We start from the raw sequence: 15,713 nt of genomic DNA on the forward strand, positions 1-15,713 counted from the left end.
CTTACCATGGGACTGTTGGGGGCACCATGCTGCTGTTTGACCACAACTGTGTAGATCACCCCATCCTCCTCCTCCTCCACCACAGTGGACTGTAGAGCACAGAAACAAGGTTGAAGTACTGCTTATTTAGCTGGATTTGTAAAAATACATACTGGTAAACTGTTATATGCTTGATATATGTCATCAAAGTGAGTTTCAGCTGTTGCTGCTGACACTGATACTAAACAAAACTTTGTCTTTCAACTGAACCACTTACAAGATTGGACTGTTTCAATAAAAGATAAATCTGAGATAAAATCTGCCCTGCTAAAGGCACCCAGTCAAAAAACAGAGCATAAAATCAAGCTGCTTTGCACTCATTTCTCACATGGTAGCTCAAACAGTCCACTTTTAGCCTGAGGGAAAGTCCCTGACACAGTTACCCTGTTCTCCACTGGTGCTGGCTCACAGGCTCAGTATAGTGTGTATGTTACATTGTGCAACCCAGAGCTCCTTACCAGATCCAGAGGACAGTACCAGGTGGTCTTCATCGGTGAGGGCTCTGCCTGCAACACAAGACAGCAGTGTGTGGTTTATTTATTCTATTAGAACTTGGAACTGAGCGATGTAGGAGTAAATTATCATAAAGCTTACACTCTGGAGCAGTGGCTTTCAGTGTTTTTGGATTGTGACCCATGCCACATAGCAGAAATGTTGGCACCAACGTTTTTGAACAACCTGCCTGAGGAGATACTGCTCAGAGTTTTGTAAATCCGGTTTGTTTCCATACTTGTCTTTATATCTAATGTAAACACAGCCTGCAGTTCAGCTCAGTTAAGCTGAGAAGTCTTTGAATTTTTATAAGTGTCAGATGGAAGCTGCTGAGTTGCCAGTGGCTTCTCAGTTGCACCAAGGAGTGCAGAATTTTTTAGCTTATTTTTGGCAATTTTTTAAATCGAGAAGTGTAGAATAAGGTGCTTTCAATGAACCACATACCACATAGGAGTAGTTTAAGGACCCGTTTCTGATCATGCTCTGATAAGTGGTGTCATTTGAGCGACTTTGTAAAGATAACATGACTTTCAAACACGGTGGCAGATGGTGTATTCTACTTTAAATAGTTTATTTTAATAGACTTGCTTTGTAAGCTTTTTTTATACTGGCATTTTATTTGTATTTATTTATACTGTTTTATTGCATTATATATTTTGTTTTGTTTATGTATTTTCATCTTGTTTCATTTGACCCCACTGCTCTATTGTCATATTATATAGATTGTTAGGCTAGCCTGTCAAAGCACTTTGTAAGTGCCTCTTTTTAAAAGTGCCAAACAAATAAACTTAATACTGTTGTTATCAAAATAAAGCAAACATAGTACAAATTTACCTGGCTGCAAATGTAGTTTGACCAAAGTATAACTTATGCATCCTAGAGGCTAACTTTTAAAAAATCCTGCAGCTATGTTTCTGAACATCTTTGCTTAAACTTTACTGGATAGGTGAACAATTTAATAATTAATTATACAAAGCCTGGAAAGTGTCAAAAGGCAGCTATTTTTTTTATATTAAATAGTGCAGTTCAGTGAAAAAACAAATCTAACAGTTTTTAACATTAAATGCAATCCTTGTTAGTACAAACCAACAGAGTTCCTGTTTATCACATACATATAAAGCCCAGAAAACAGTCCAAATTCAAACAACAACACTTACTCACACATGCTTCAACCCCGCGAGGGCATAAAATGCAGTCTGAACCACTGTTATCTGCAACAGTCCAGTACAATCAATGCACAGACGTTTGTCTTGGTAGCACTGATGCGCAGTCTTATCGGCCGCTACATATTGACACACACGGTTCTTGGACAGCAGGATCCTGCAGCCCAAGTCATGCCGCAGACAGCGCATGAGTCATAGCACATTTATAGAGGGAAGAAGCGTGAGACAAGTGCTAGCGCTCCAGAGACATTTGAATACTGTCAAAACAGGCAGAGAGACAAGAGGTAGATGACCTTTAATTCCACAGAATCCCAGAATATTACACGCGGCACGTTTTTGATGCATCTGTAAAGGCCAACGCTGGAATATACATTTATTGAAGTGCTGCACATTTATGTACAGTTTTAATGTATCTTACTTGATTTTTCTAAATGTACTGTACAGCACATATGTGACAGATAAGAGTTGCTTCACAGATGAATATTCTGCATGCAAATAATCAAAAGAATAGCGTGTAAAATAGTGTTTTTTGTTTAAGGCTAAGCCAGTGAATTGGACCTGTTTGGTGGTGAAACCTGCCAGAAAACAGCATCTGGCTGAGGCACCTGTCATGTTTCAGACTGTTTTCCTCAGATTTGCAGATGGTTTTATGTAAATGAGAAACACAGAAGTCAGATTATCAAGTATTTCATATAAATTCAGAGCAAATTTTTGTCTACTTTCATACTGTATTAATTATTTCCACTTCAGATTAAAATTTTTGATCCATGAGGTTGCTTACAAGACTCTGTCTAATTGTATATGAAGTAGTTAAATCAGGCTGCACTTGGACCCAAAACAACGATAACAATCTCATAATGTCATATATAAAAATAAATCAGTCACATGGGCCATACTTTTTAAGAGCAGGGACTTTTACCTTTGATGTTTTTGATGCAATCCCACTCCACCACTGTTAATGACACGCCTTGTTTTACTGCATAAATACATAAAGATGTTCAAGGTTTACAGACTGCTTTGACTGGCAAAGCAAAAGCAGGGTAAATAACAGCCAGGCTATCTAATATTTTTCCAAAATGAAATTGTAATTAATTCATTATTAATTTTTTGATTAATTATGTGTTGAAGAAAATTATCTTCTTTAATGCTCAATTTATTATTTTGCAACACTGTTTTTCTGACTTACAAGGTTGTGTCTTACTCACTAAACTGCCTAAGTACAGAAAATGGTTTCAGCACCGGCAACAGAAACAATCCAATAATGTCACAAATGAAAATACGCCAATCACAGGGGCTGGATTTTTGTCGAGCGAGTACTTTTACTTTTGATGCTTTTTTATACTTACATACTGTTACATCGGTATTAACAATCACAAAATAACAATAATATACTAGATGAAATTTACTAAAAGAGGTTTTTTTTTTGCACAACAATGGCAATGTCTTCTTGAAAAACATGACTTAAAACCTTCTTTCATCATTAGGCCTTCTCCTAATGGATTTTACTATGGTTAGTTTACTTAGTTCTTGTATATTCTGTTAAATTCTTTGTGTGTTGTACAATGTAGGTCTGCTACTTGTTCTTGTTTTAGTGAGTTTTTTCTTGTTTTTGTTTCTTTCATATTTATGGCTGCTTTGAGCAGCGTCTTGAAACTTTTAGAAACATGCTACATTAATGAAGTAATTAGTATTGCTTCAGGTACTTTTAATACTTTACATTTTATTGACAATACTTTTGTGTTATTACTTAAGTAAGATTTTGGATGCAGGGAGTTGTAAATTAGTTTTGTTCTACTTTTAATCAAGTGACTATAAAGACATATGGTTACTACTTCATAAATATGATATGTATTTATATTTATGCCTCCAGTATTTGAGTTCCAAAAAGGAAAATGACATTTATAAAACAGCATTTGGCTTGATATATGCATAATCTCATGATACCAACAGATCAGGAAACTTCAATAATTTGGATTTATCTGCTGTAAATGAGCTGACAGCCTGTTTGACGTTGACAGTTGTTCTGAATCTTGCGTTACAAACTTTAACTGACTGGTGAGACCACTTATTTACATTCAGATCACAGCATTCAACTAGCACGCCAATCGATATCATTTTACCCTGATGCGTTTGCAACTGTGACTTTTTCCACAATAAAAAATGCATGAGCAAAGCACAACACGATGTCTTCCCGGGTGTCTGCTGAAATCTCCAGACCATTCTGAACACTTAACACTCATCGTGAGTCAACAGATCAGCGAAAAAACATATGTGCAACGCCATGGAGACACACTCTGCCAACAAATACACCCAAAACACACCTCGTCCGCTGTTAAGTAACCTCTCAAAAAGGAAACCCAGTGAACTGACTCACGCTTTCATTCATATATTTATTTTTTGCATGTGAACTCTCACATGCAAAGGCACAGCCAAATAGCATTTTCAATGGACAGCAGAGGGTCCTGAGGTCTGTTCCCCCTGTTCAGCCTACAGTATCATTATATGTAATAAGCCCACATTAGCTTCTATTAACCTCTTTCAAATTACCTTGACTTGACTGGATCGAAGGTCAGCGTTACAAGCAGGCGCTCCGTGCATTCAAACAGGATCCTACTGTACAGAATAATGTGTATCAAACCTGTTATTCTACCTCCCAGTTCTATCTCTGCTTGCTTCAAATCTGCCAGCGATTCTATCTTTCCCATGATCTCAGCTCAAACATACACACACACACATACACAGAGGAAAAAAGTACAACATGGTCACACAACTTACCTTTCCCTGGGCAGGTTCAGACAAGTAGCAATCCCTAAGCTTCCTGGAAATCTTCAGGATGAAGGCACCAATAGTATTTTTCTGTTCTCCATTGCTTTTCATCTGTCGTTGACTTTTTTTTTTCCCTCCCCTGTAACTCTACCAGTTGACCCAGATCTGTGTGTTTACGTCTTTACAGTTGGCCTCTCTCTGCTTCTTGTGGCTCTATATCACAAAGACACACCTGAAGCGGAAGCTAAGTCCGGCCCCCACAAGAGACTGCATCACCTGGACACACCCATTTTACACACACACACACACACACACACACACACACACACACACACACACACACACACACACACACACACACACACACACACACACACACACACACACACACACACACACACTCACTCTACAAACGGGTAAGAATGTGTTTGTGTTGATAGTGCAACACTTTTCGTCCATTCACACACAAACGAAGACCTCATCAGTGGACGCATGCAAGGCCACACACACCAACACACACACACATAAACACACTCACACACCGACAGACAAAGCCCTGAAGCTATTTCCAGAACAATGCCCCCTCTCTTTCAGTCTCCTCTCTGCTCTCCTGCTCGCTTTCCCTCTATAGATGACCTTCCCATGCAGATAAACCAGTTCGACTGAGTATCCGGTTTAATTCTGCACAAAGCAAATCAGAAATTAACTGCTTTATGAGGCAGGTACAGGTAGCCTGTTTGTATTTAGGATCCTGACCTGCAGTGTGAGCAGTTGGAGGCCTGCAGCCTTGTAATGAGAGGCAATAAATGTTCACACAGCCACTAAACCAGGAAGCAGGCTGTGTTTGTTTATGGGGCTAATGACATCGCAGAGTGAAGTCATGTTAAAGAGGTGGAGACTTTCACAGCCGGGTGTGTGTGAAAGGAAGTTTGTTTATTAGCATGTCAGCTAGCGCACAGGCCATTCATTAAAGCAGAATCATCTTTTTGGCCATTTGTGGGTAATAGGACAGACTCAGGGTTTTTCCCAGTTAGATTAGATTAGATTAAACCTTTACTGATCCCACAGTGGGGAAATTCAGATTGGGCTTTCAGGGGATGTTTATGCATAACGGTGAACACAGTCAGTAAAGGCAAATTATTCTACAATAAACAAAATTGTTGGGTTTTTTTTTCACTCAGTTCTCAATTTGGCTAAAATATTTTGGGGGGCATTCAAAAACTCAGTGTGACAAAAAAATGAAGAAAAACTGCTAAGTTGGCTTGTTTCCATCAACTAGTTTTGAGCAAGTTAATTGGCCTGCACAGTATAACAGATGGTGGCAGTATAAACTACATGGCTATAATCAACAGAGTAGAAGAAGACGAAGTTGAAACCAGACTTCTGTCAAACAAGCACAACCTTGTCCATCTCAACAGCAGTATTTTCTTGTCTCAAAAGCAAATCTCCTAATCAGCTGTCGAAGTGATATAACACAACGTACTAAGAAGTAGATGCTAACAGAACAAGTAAATGCTGAAAAAGGGTATTTTTTTGTCTGTTTCATCCTGCTAGACCCAACTAAGACTGAACATAGCATAGAAAATGGGAATTAGATATGCTATAGATACACGTGCAGGCGGTTAGCAGTATGATGAACAGCAGCTCGGAGATAATGACCCTCAGTGAGATAAAAAGAATAGCAAACGAGGCGTTAAATATAGCATGTTTATGCACGAGATAGTATAATATCCCCCCAAGGCACAGTGTTGCTGCTTACTTATAAAAGAGGACAAGTGATTTAAAGTTCTCACTGATCACTGAGCTTAGGGATCCTGTGGGTCTTTATCACACACACAAAGAAAACTGGCCTTTGCTCTGTTTTCTTATTCCAGACATATTGAGATGCTATTGAGAGATAAAAGTATGTTCAGTGGAGTGCCAGCCTTCAGAAACCAGCCTGAATCTGGGTCGGAGAAATCAGCCATTTCTGTAAGAGGAACCTTTCAATAGATGTGTGAAATTTTGAGTTGAGCTGCCTCAAAGGCAGCTGGATAAGGATCGTGATTATAGGCCACAGTGGTGGGTGGCATGAGCTGGTTCCTATTAAAAAAAAGGACTGTGAAGCTGGTATTCATGAATCTCTTGTGATTTTTGAAAGTTTTCTCCAAACCAATGTTGATTTTTCCCAAGTGATCCATTGTTGTTACCAAATGTCACACTCTGTTTATGTTCTTTGCAAGATGAGATCTTCTCTTTGTGCCCTAAGCTCTCCTTTTTCTTAAAGTCCCCCTGCCCCCAGCTACATGCAGGAAGCACATAATAAGTGGAGACAAACACAGGAAGCAGGACATGCTGTCGTGTTGCGAAGCTATTTTTCTTCCCCTCTCCTTCCATCACAAGTTAAAGCTGCGTCAACTTCTCCTCCTGAACAACGACGTCAGCTACGGGACGGCACTGGAAAAGCACCGGACAGGAAGCCGACTCTCCATTTTCACCCCCCTGATCTCAAACAACAACCATTCCTTAAATACATCCACGTAGCTGTGCTTCCGCTGTGCCAGAAAGCTTTGACTTTGAACAAATACACACACCCCTGACAGCCTTCTTTTCAATCCCGCACAAGTCGTTCCTCCAAACGGGGGGTCATAAATACATCTTCTGAAGCTTTATTTAAAGATAACCATTGTTTTTTTTTGAACGGTCCACAACCCCGACCCCTTCCTTCCTATCTTTCTCTCTGCTCCTCTTCTCACGCTTTCATCTATATGTCCCCTGGTGCCCGTTATCAGCCCTCTTTCAAGTAAAACTCTGTGGCATCAAAGTCAAAGTTCTATTCCCCCCTTGGATATGATTACACTGTTAAATATCATCAGGCTGTGATGTTCTGCAAGTTAGTTTATTGGGAACAGTTGACTTTTTCTGTGTAAACTTTGCCTTAGTGTTAAACTGGTGAGTGACACCAGTGGCAACGTCCAGACAACACGAGAACAAAACGACCAAAAGTGTGTGGAGCCTCAAACTTTACATCCATCTTAGTATATAGAGCCTTTTGTATTATTGTGCAACTATACAAACCTCCACTCTTCAGGGACCAACTTTCACCACTTTTCGGTAACTTACTGCAGATATTTGCTTCTATTCTGCCACACGAGTTCCGGTGAGGTTGGATACTGATAATGTGTGATAAGGCCTGGCTCATGTTATTCTGTGCTCCAAGGCATTTGATAGATCTGAGGCTATTCAAGTGTCACCAATACAGGAAAAATACTTTTGCATAATGTTAGCTTCATTTGCTGTGAGCTTGTCATGTTAAAACAGAAAGATACCTTTCCAAAGAAGTTGTCTCATAGTTGGAGGAATGCTTTTATCAAAGGCCAGTGTTATAATTTCTGCATCCACAAGCATGCAAGGCTCCATGACAGTCCGCCAGGGTTTGCATGATGTAAATTTCATCATCTTCTTCATTACATCATGATACACTACGAGGATTCCTCATTGCACATCCGCATGCAACTTCAAATTTATATCCTCGTTGCAACTTCGCAACAAAAGTGGCAGACTCGGCAGTAGCATGCACCCACAGAATATGTAGATAGTGAGCCAAGATATACTTTTGGTCATGTAGGATCATTAACATGTCAGCTTCATGACTGAATGAACACCTTGCTCACTTATCCGTAAAAGTTGGACATTTGCACATTATTTTCTACATGGCACAAGTCTGAGGTGCAGCAGCCACGTTCAAAGATATAAGGCACAAGCAACATACTTCAAGTGATTTGGGGAATAGTTTTCCACATTTTGGCACCACTATTGATCCAAAAACATCACAGAACACAAATGACTTACACAAAACAGCTTTGTCATTCCCTGTGCGAAACAATTTCATATCTACTACAAACTGAATCGCTACTACAACAAAGACACAATCAGGAAAAGTTTTGATTGTTGAGACTCACATATAATACAATTTATCCAGGTTTTGACAAAACTTTAACTGGAGTTTGTTGCTTTCAGTTGTTTGTAGGAGTCTTTCCCCTGAGTTTATTAAATATCTTCAGCATTAGACAGCAGATGGCTCCATATCAGTGCCTCCAAAGAGAGAGCTGCATCCTTTTATGCAAGAGGAACAATATCCGTAACTTTGGTAATTACTTAGAGTTCTAACTTATCCCCGACATGAAGACAGGATTGGTCAGGAGCTAACAGCGGGTCACACTGTGTACTTTTCTTAATCTCTGACAGGTGAGCTGACACACGGAGTCACAGTTAGTTGCAGATTTAGATTTAGTCTTCTGTATATTAGTGCATTTTTCTACATTATATATCACTACATGTTCTGTTCAATCTCACATATTGAAGTAACTTAATGTAAAATTGACCTAAGTTTGAACTTAGGATGCCGTCACTCTACCAGCCTCATGAATATGGGATATGTTACAGCAGTGTAACATATCCAATGTTTGAAAAGCGCTTTAGAGAATGACAACAAACACTGATGTGGCCTAGTTTCATTTTTAAAAGTAGCAAATCATTCTGAGCTTACTGCATTTTCCATGTTATGCTAAGCAATGGGATCAGACCTTTTTGTCTAAAAAGCACTCTGACCTATCGGAACATTTTTATTTAGTTGTGATGACCACATCATAACAGATGGGCTCCAGCATTTCTTGGCTGTCCAGTCTTTTCCCTGCATTTTAAATGATTGAAATCTACATTTTTTTCCCTCTGGGAGCAGGTAAAGCACACCATCAAAAGACTGGCGAATGCTAACGACATTATCCACATCTGTTATCTGTATTCATCAGTGAAGCTGAAAACCATTTTCCACCTTAAAGCCTCAGTGTTTGCTCCAGGTTGTCACTTCATACATCCTGAGTCACACACACACAGTTTCCCTCATTAAAGAATGAGCAAGTGGCCGTATTGGATTCCACTTGACAGACTGTCCTTGGAGACAGCTGTGATACCAGATACTGTTTATGGGGAGAGCAGGTGTACACTGCATCGACCGGTCGAACCGCCACATACATTATTTACTCCAAGGTTCAGCAGCCGACATGAGACATAAGCACAGAGGTCTGATCACTCGGAAAGAGAGTTAGCGCACCGTCTTTTCTTGTAGCTGCAAGGAGTTTCTCGAGCCTTGCTGTGAAGTAAAACCAAAGAGACACATGCACGTCATGTGTGGCTGAAGAAGGGTCATAGATCACTATGACACAGTGAAAATGAAGGCTGATGTTCTTTCCTACAGATGGAACAAAGGAGAAAGTAATCCTGTGCTCTTCGCAGTAAAACGCTTCAAGATGACATCCGACTGTGTGCAAAGCTCTCACACCAGCCATCTGAAAGGAATCTGTTAAGGCTCAGCAAGCTGCACTACAGAGTCGGTAAACATTAACGGAGGGGAAAGTTCGTGGGAAATTCACCTGTGCCATTAACACTTTAACTTCCTCAGGTTAGTTCAGCTTTAGTCCATACTACAAACTCCATGCATATCAGTGGTGACCTACTTGCTGCAGTTTACTCAACATAACAAAAACACCTTCACGCAGAAGAATCCAGAGGAAGTACCTTTAAATTCTTTGCTTTTAAACAAAACTAAATATCTACAGCTGTGTGAAAGAGTTCTGGCAAAATGGGTTTTGTATAAAGACACTTTTACAATCAGTGGACAACCTGTTCTACCAGCTGAGGATCAGCCACTATTATTTGCTAATGCAAGCACACCAACAATCTCACAAAGCCAATGCAAACATGTAAAGAATCATGCTCACCAGCTTGCTAGCGTTTCCTAATTAGCATTCAATCACAGGAACAGTTGAGGCTGAAGGGAATGTCATTACTTTTGCAGGGAGTTGGTCATAAACTAAAGTACTGGACACATTAAAAGTTTGACCTTTAAAATAAAATTCTGACTCTACAATGGCACCAGAAGAAATATTGAGCGATCACCCAGGTTGTTACAATTCCTCCTGTATGGAATATTCATGTGTATAAAACAAGTTCCACTAACTGCTGACGTGTTTCACAAGGAAACAAAAATGTTACCCTCATAGTGGCACTGGAGGAAATGTCAAAGTCAGCAGGATTCGTCCTCCAGTCATATTGTTTAAGCTACATTTATTAGCATTGCATTTAATAGCATTTCAGTTTGGAACAAAGTGGTGGACTTATTGATAGATCACCTTTGCGATCCCCAGAATTGTGTATGAGCATGGCTATAAAATATTAGAACAAGCAGGTACATTAATACTATTTAAGCTTGAAATATTTAAGTAGATAAACAGATTTATTGTGAAACGTCACTGTTAATGCCTTATTTGACCCTGTAAATTCTGTATATATGTGTCTGTTTATTAAGGATCAACCCATATTGTTTTTTCAGGGCCAATACCGATTACCAATAATCAAAGACAACAGCAACTAGTATTGAAACCGATAAATATTTGTAGTAAAAATGTATTTCTTTTGGTCAAACGTTTTATGTATGTCTGATTATTGGACAACTTTTTTTTAACATTTATCCTACATTATTAACTGGATATTACTCATGATGTGTAACCAATCAGGACATTGCTCAAGTGATGACAATAGACAGAGAAAGGCAAAGTAGCACATTTTTAATTTAATTAGTTTTATCTCAAATGAGCACTGGATTCTATCATCAGCCAGGTTAATAATTGGTCACCACCTAATATTTTTATTGCGTTGTTTTGACAAACAATTACAAATATGGCCAGATTATGGTTTTAACATTCTTAATTAATAACAGAAGTAATAATAACAATAATAATCACCTAAAAGTTTAAAACCTCTATTTGCGGGTTCATTTTTATCTATGCTACTGGGTGAATTTATAACATTTATGGAAAACAGCAGTGCTTGCATCGCCATGGTGAAAAAGCAGCTAACACACACACACCATCTTCATCTCTGCCTTTCAGTTTGAATCACTCTGACTTTATTCCCTCAGGCTTTTCTGAAAACCAGCCGACCGCATCTGCTGTTTATTCACGAATTGAGTAGCGGAGCAGCTCTGCTAGTTTCATGGGATGCTGCTCTAAACGCTGTTAGCTGTGATGGCCAGGGGAGGTACGGCAAAATGAAAAGTTCACCTAATCCTCTCCCAGCCCTGCCAGATTACTTTATTGTGCAAACATCAGAAAACCCAATAAAGTGGGAGACTGTCAATACTCAAACATCACGAACACAGAAACAGCACGTCATCTTGCTCTGCACCACATCTTTAACTGTATGATGGAAGTGTTTCACTCACCTGTGGAGCTTCAACTTCATCGCCGACGCCCCTCCTTCCTGATTGGTTGCTCTGGGTTCCACTGTCAGGTGGTAAAGGTCGGTAGCCAATGAGAGGCACTTCGCTCGACTCCACCCCCGGCAGGTCATAGCCACCTGTTCGCAGGTTTCGGGGCAGCATGGTGCCAGCTGGCACAGACAAGAAGGACATGAGATGAGAAAAGACGTGTTTGAAGGCCTCTGAGGTAATTATCTTTTCTGCTTGTGTTGACATGTTCATTAATGCTCACAAAAATACAAACAGCATCCAAAGCTACTGAATTACCCAACTAAAGCATGTTACTTTCAAACTTAGTCTTTGCTCAGACTGAAAAAGCAGATCAGCCCAGCTGTCATATCATTGCACTGACTTTCTCTATGTCAAGGAATCAAGTTTGCAGTTTCACAGTTGGTTTATAAAACACAGACCTCTGAGATCATCTGGGGAAGCTCTGGTTGTGTCCTCAGGGGCCAAAACTCAACATGGAGAAGCAGCAGTTGCTTTCTAAGCACCATGAAAGTGAGACAAACTCCCAGGCGCTGACATCTGCTCCAACTTTCTGTTCTTTTATGTCAAGGCTTTAAACTGAAGCCTGACTGACATGAACGCAGCAACTAATAACTCCTTTCATTGTGGATTCATCTGTAGATTATTTTCTGATCAGCAGTTTAGTCTATAAAATGCCATAAATTGGTCGATCATGTTTCCCAGAGAGTAAGATGATGTCCTCAAGTGTCTGGTTTTGTCCACAACTTGCCTATACTGCTCTTTTTTCATGCCTTTTAATGTCTCGGCTTAGTCACTGTTATAAAAGATTGCTGAAGTTTTCATGATGACCTCACAGTCATACATGTACAAAAATGCATGCCAACCTTTGTATTAGGGCTGCAACTGCTAACAATTTTCATTATTAACTAATTTGCTTGTTATTTTCTTGATTAGTCATTTGGTCTGTAATATAAAAAAATAGGTTAAAGGGTCAAGAGTTATTTCAGTAAATGTTTTTCTTGTCTGAAAAATGATATAAGCTAAAAAATGTTTTAAAAATTCAAATATGTTAAGTATCAAATTTATAGCTTTGAAGATACTCTGCTTAAAAAATGACTTTCATGATTCATAAAGTATTAAAAAGTTGCAGAATTTATCTTGTATTAATAGACTAACCTAATAATTAACTAATAACTGCAGCTCTGTGTTGTAAAGTCTCATGAATTTGCTTGTTTGAGTTCCTGTTTGTAATGAACTAAACACTCTGAACCCGCTAAAGATTAACACTGGACAAAACGCCAGGCACAGCTTTACTTTGGCCATTATAAAAACATTGCGGCAACTTTTAAAACATTGTAGTTCTTGTTGACCTGGAGGCTTGTTGATTTGTTTAACACATTCACTGAGCTCCACAGCAGGACTGGATTTGCATAGTAAGCCCTCCTTCCATTTCCCTTTCCCCTCTCTGGTATTTGGACTGCCATGAAGATAGACATCAAGTAAACACTGGTTCAGGAAGAGAGGTGTAGGAGGGAGAGAGATGGAAGGGATGATTGAAGCTCCATGGAAATGTCAACCACACACTCATACACAGTGATGCTAACCCCAAGCATTGTAAAGAAACTCCACTCAGTCGTGCAGGTAGCGCATGATGTATCGATAAATGCAGTGTGTTGCAGCTTCTTCTTCGATTTTCTTGTGAGGAAACCAAGCAGAATGGCTGTCGGATGGCAGAAAATCCTCCCTACTGAGTCTGCAAACGCATTCACTCAGGTGAAAATGACCTCTGAGCAGGGAGGGGACCCCCTGTCTGCTCCCACAGCTCTGGATGAGAACGAACAGGAGCTTAAAAAAGTGCATAAGAATCCACTGCTGAGCAACTTTCATGCAGCTCTGTTACTTTCTCTTACATAATCCGGTTGGTTTGTGATTCAGCTCATTATATTCTTGCTCAAGAAAACAAGTTTGCAGTGTGCATGAGAGAGGGAGAGGACACAAGCAGGCCTGCAGGGAAAACAAGGCATTGACAGTGCAGCGTGTTCCCTCAACCAACGGCCATGCAGAGCTCTGAAAGGCTGCTATTCACTGACCAAAGCAAACAGCCCACATATGACTGAGGTGTACACACACATAAAGCTGTAGCTAGGTTACAGTTAAGTCACACCCCATAATGCTCCTTTTCTGCTCAATAAATGCAGCCATGGGGTGGTGCTACAGTTATACTCAGCCCTACAAGCTGTCACCATTGTAGGCTGCAGGATGAGAATCAAGGCTGACAGTGTGAAGGGCTGTAAAAGTTTTACTGACACTCCCATCAAAACACAGGAGTGACAGATAATGACAACTGCTTCCCACTGCGACTCACTGAGTGACACGGAGGCCAGAGAATTTCACAAATCAGCTGTAGCCAAACGTGTAGGGAAATGAAGAGAGGCTGGAATTGAAACTTACTGATAGCCGAGTGTCATTCGCAGGATGCGGTCTGTCCAGCTGCGCTCGGCTCTGGATGTGGCGGCCGCTGCTGCTGAATCTGCGTCCGGCTCAGCTGAGGAGAGTCGCGCCCATCTGTACGGCCGTCACCGCCGACCAACGACGAGGGAGTCCTCCGCCTCGCCCCCTCCACCCTCTCTGTCTCCCCCCCAGCCTCTATCAAGAGTGCCCACACTGCTCGTCTGTCCAGCCTTCAGCAGCTGATAGCGCACTTCGGTGTCGCTGCAAACTCCCTCCCTCTCCTCCTCCTCCTCCTCCCCTCCTCTCTCTCTTTCCCTCTCTCGCTCTGTCTCTCTCTCCACCGTCGCAGTTCCTGTATGTTGTGCACTCAGCGCTTTGGCAACAGCCCCGTCTCCCCGGGGTGCTTCACTGTGTGAGAATACTCCGCACCGCCGGCGACATGCCGCTCCACCGGGGAAATGTCACTTCACAGAGCAGTAGGGAGACGCACCAACGCGTTTACGCACAGCCGGCTGGCGCGCACGCCTCACGCACGCAATCACACGCGTCTCCCCCCCCCCCCTCACCCCACCCCACCCCCACCCCACGTAACCCATTCCCCTCATCTAAAGTCATCCCGACTCCAAAAACAACTTAATCTCCATCATGATGTTTTAATCAACCCATTTCCAGCGCTCCAAGAAACGCATGGTTGCAGGATTTTAAATGGATAAATCTAATTTGCTGAATTAGATAGACCTTTTAAGTTGCAAACTTTGTTTTGATGAGCGGGGCTGACATAATGATGTTAGAAATTGAATCAACTTAGAATTGTGTGCAATTTAAACTCGAGTTTTTGCATGTAAAACTAAATTCAAGTTGAGGTAACTTTATGTAATTGGCTTGATAACTTTTTTTTTTTGTCCCTTTGAGTTCTAGAGTTCAGGTCCCCTCCTCTATCTCAACATGCATGAACTATTATAGACTGGTAATTAAAAAATACCTTGGATTTAAGTTGATTCCTCGAATCAGTTTCTTGGTCAAACATAATGTCATTAGACATTTTCAGAACTCAAAAAACATTTGAACAAACTGCCTAGATAGATAGATAGATAGATAGATAGATAGCTTACATACAACATAAAAAACAAAAAGACAGGACAGGCAGGTTATTAACATTAACATTTTCCTTCAGTTAGTTTATTATTAGTTGTTACTGTATTATTGTTTAATATTAATCAAAATGAGGAAAGTTAGATGTGCGTAAATCTTTTAATCCCTCTCAAATGCATTGCTGCAAAGTGACCAGGTTTTCCAACTTAAGAATTCACTTTGCACAAACATAAATTTTAAAAATGATTTTGTTCTTTCTGCTTCTTTGTAATCCTGCAGCAATAAAAAGGCGGTTGAGTTGCACCACAAAATTCTGAAGAAATGTGGACATCTGATTGACGATGCAGAAGTAATAAATCAAATTTTCACGCTTTTGCTGAAATTAGAATACCAGTTAACAGGGACAAAAGGCAGTTTTAAAGTTAGTAGAAGTGCCTTCACCA

At 40.4% G+C, this 15,713-nt stretch overlaps 1 protein-coding gene across 1 annotated transcript in view; it reads right to left on the reverse strand.

Annotated features, from left to right (window-relative positions):
* The window catches only part of rgl2 (ral guanine nucleotide dissociation stimulator-like 2), a 37,537-nt gene extending 22,854 nt beyond the window's left edge, over positions 1-14,683 (reverse strand). The window contains exons 1-4 of the mRNA XM_022199601.2: positions 14,179-14,683; positions 11,722-11,888; positions 498-545; positions 6-89 (exon numbers count right to left, since the gene is read on the reverse strand). Coding sequence (XP_022055293.1) covers positions 6-89; positions 498-545; positions 11,722-11,880 — 291 coding nt within the window. The 5' untranslated portion in view covers positions 11,881-11,888; positions 14,179-14,683. The remainder of the gene's footprint in view (positions 1-5; positions 90-497; positions 546-11,721; positions 11,889-14,178) is intronic.
* Between the last annotated feature and the right edge of the window lie 1,030 nt (positions 14,684-15,713).

Source organism: Acanthochromis polyacanthus, chromosome 12, assembly GCF_021347895.1.
Source record: "Acanthochromis polyacanthus isolate Apoly-LR-REF ecotype Palm Island chromosome 12, KAUST_Apoly_ChrSc, whole genome shotgun sequence".
Lineage (NCBI taxonomy): Eukaryota > Metazoa > Chordata > Actinopteri > Pomacentridae > Acanthochromis > Acanthochromis polyacanthus.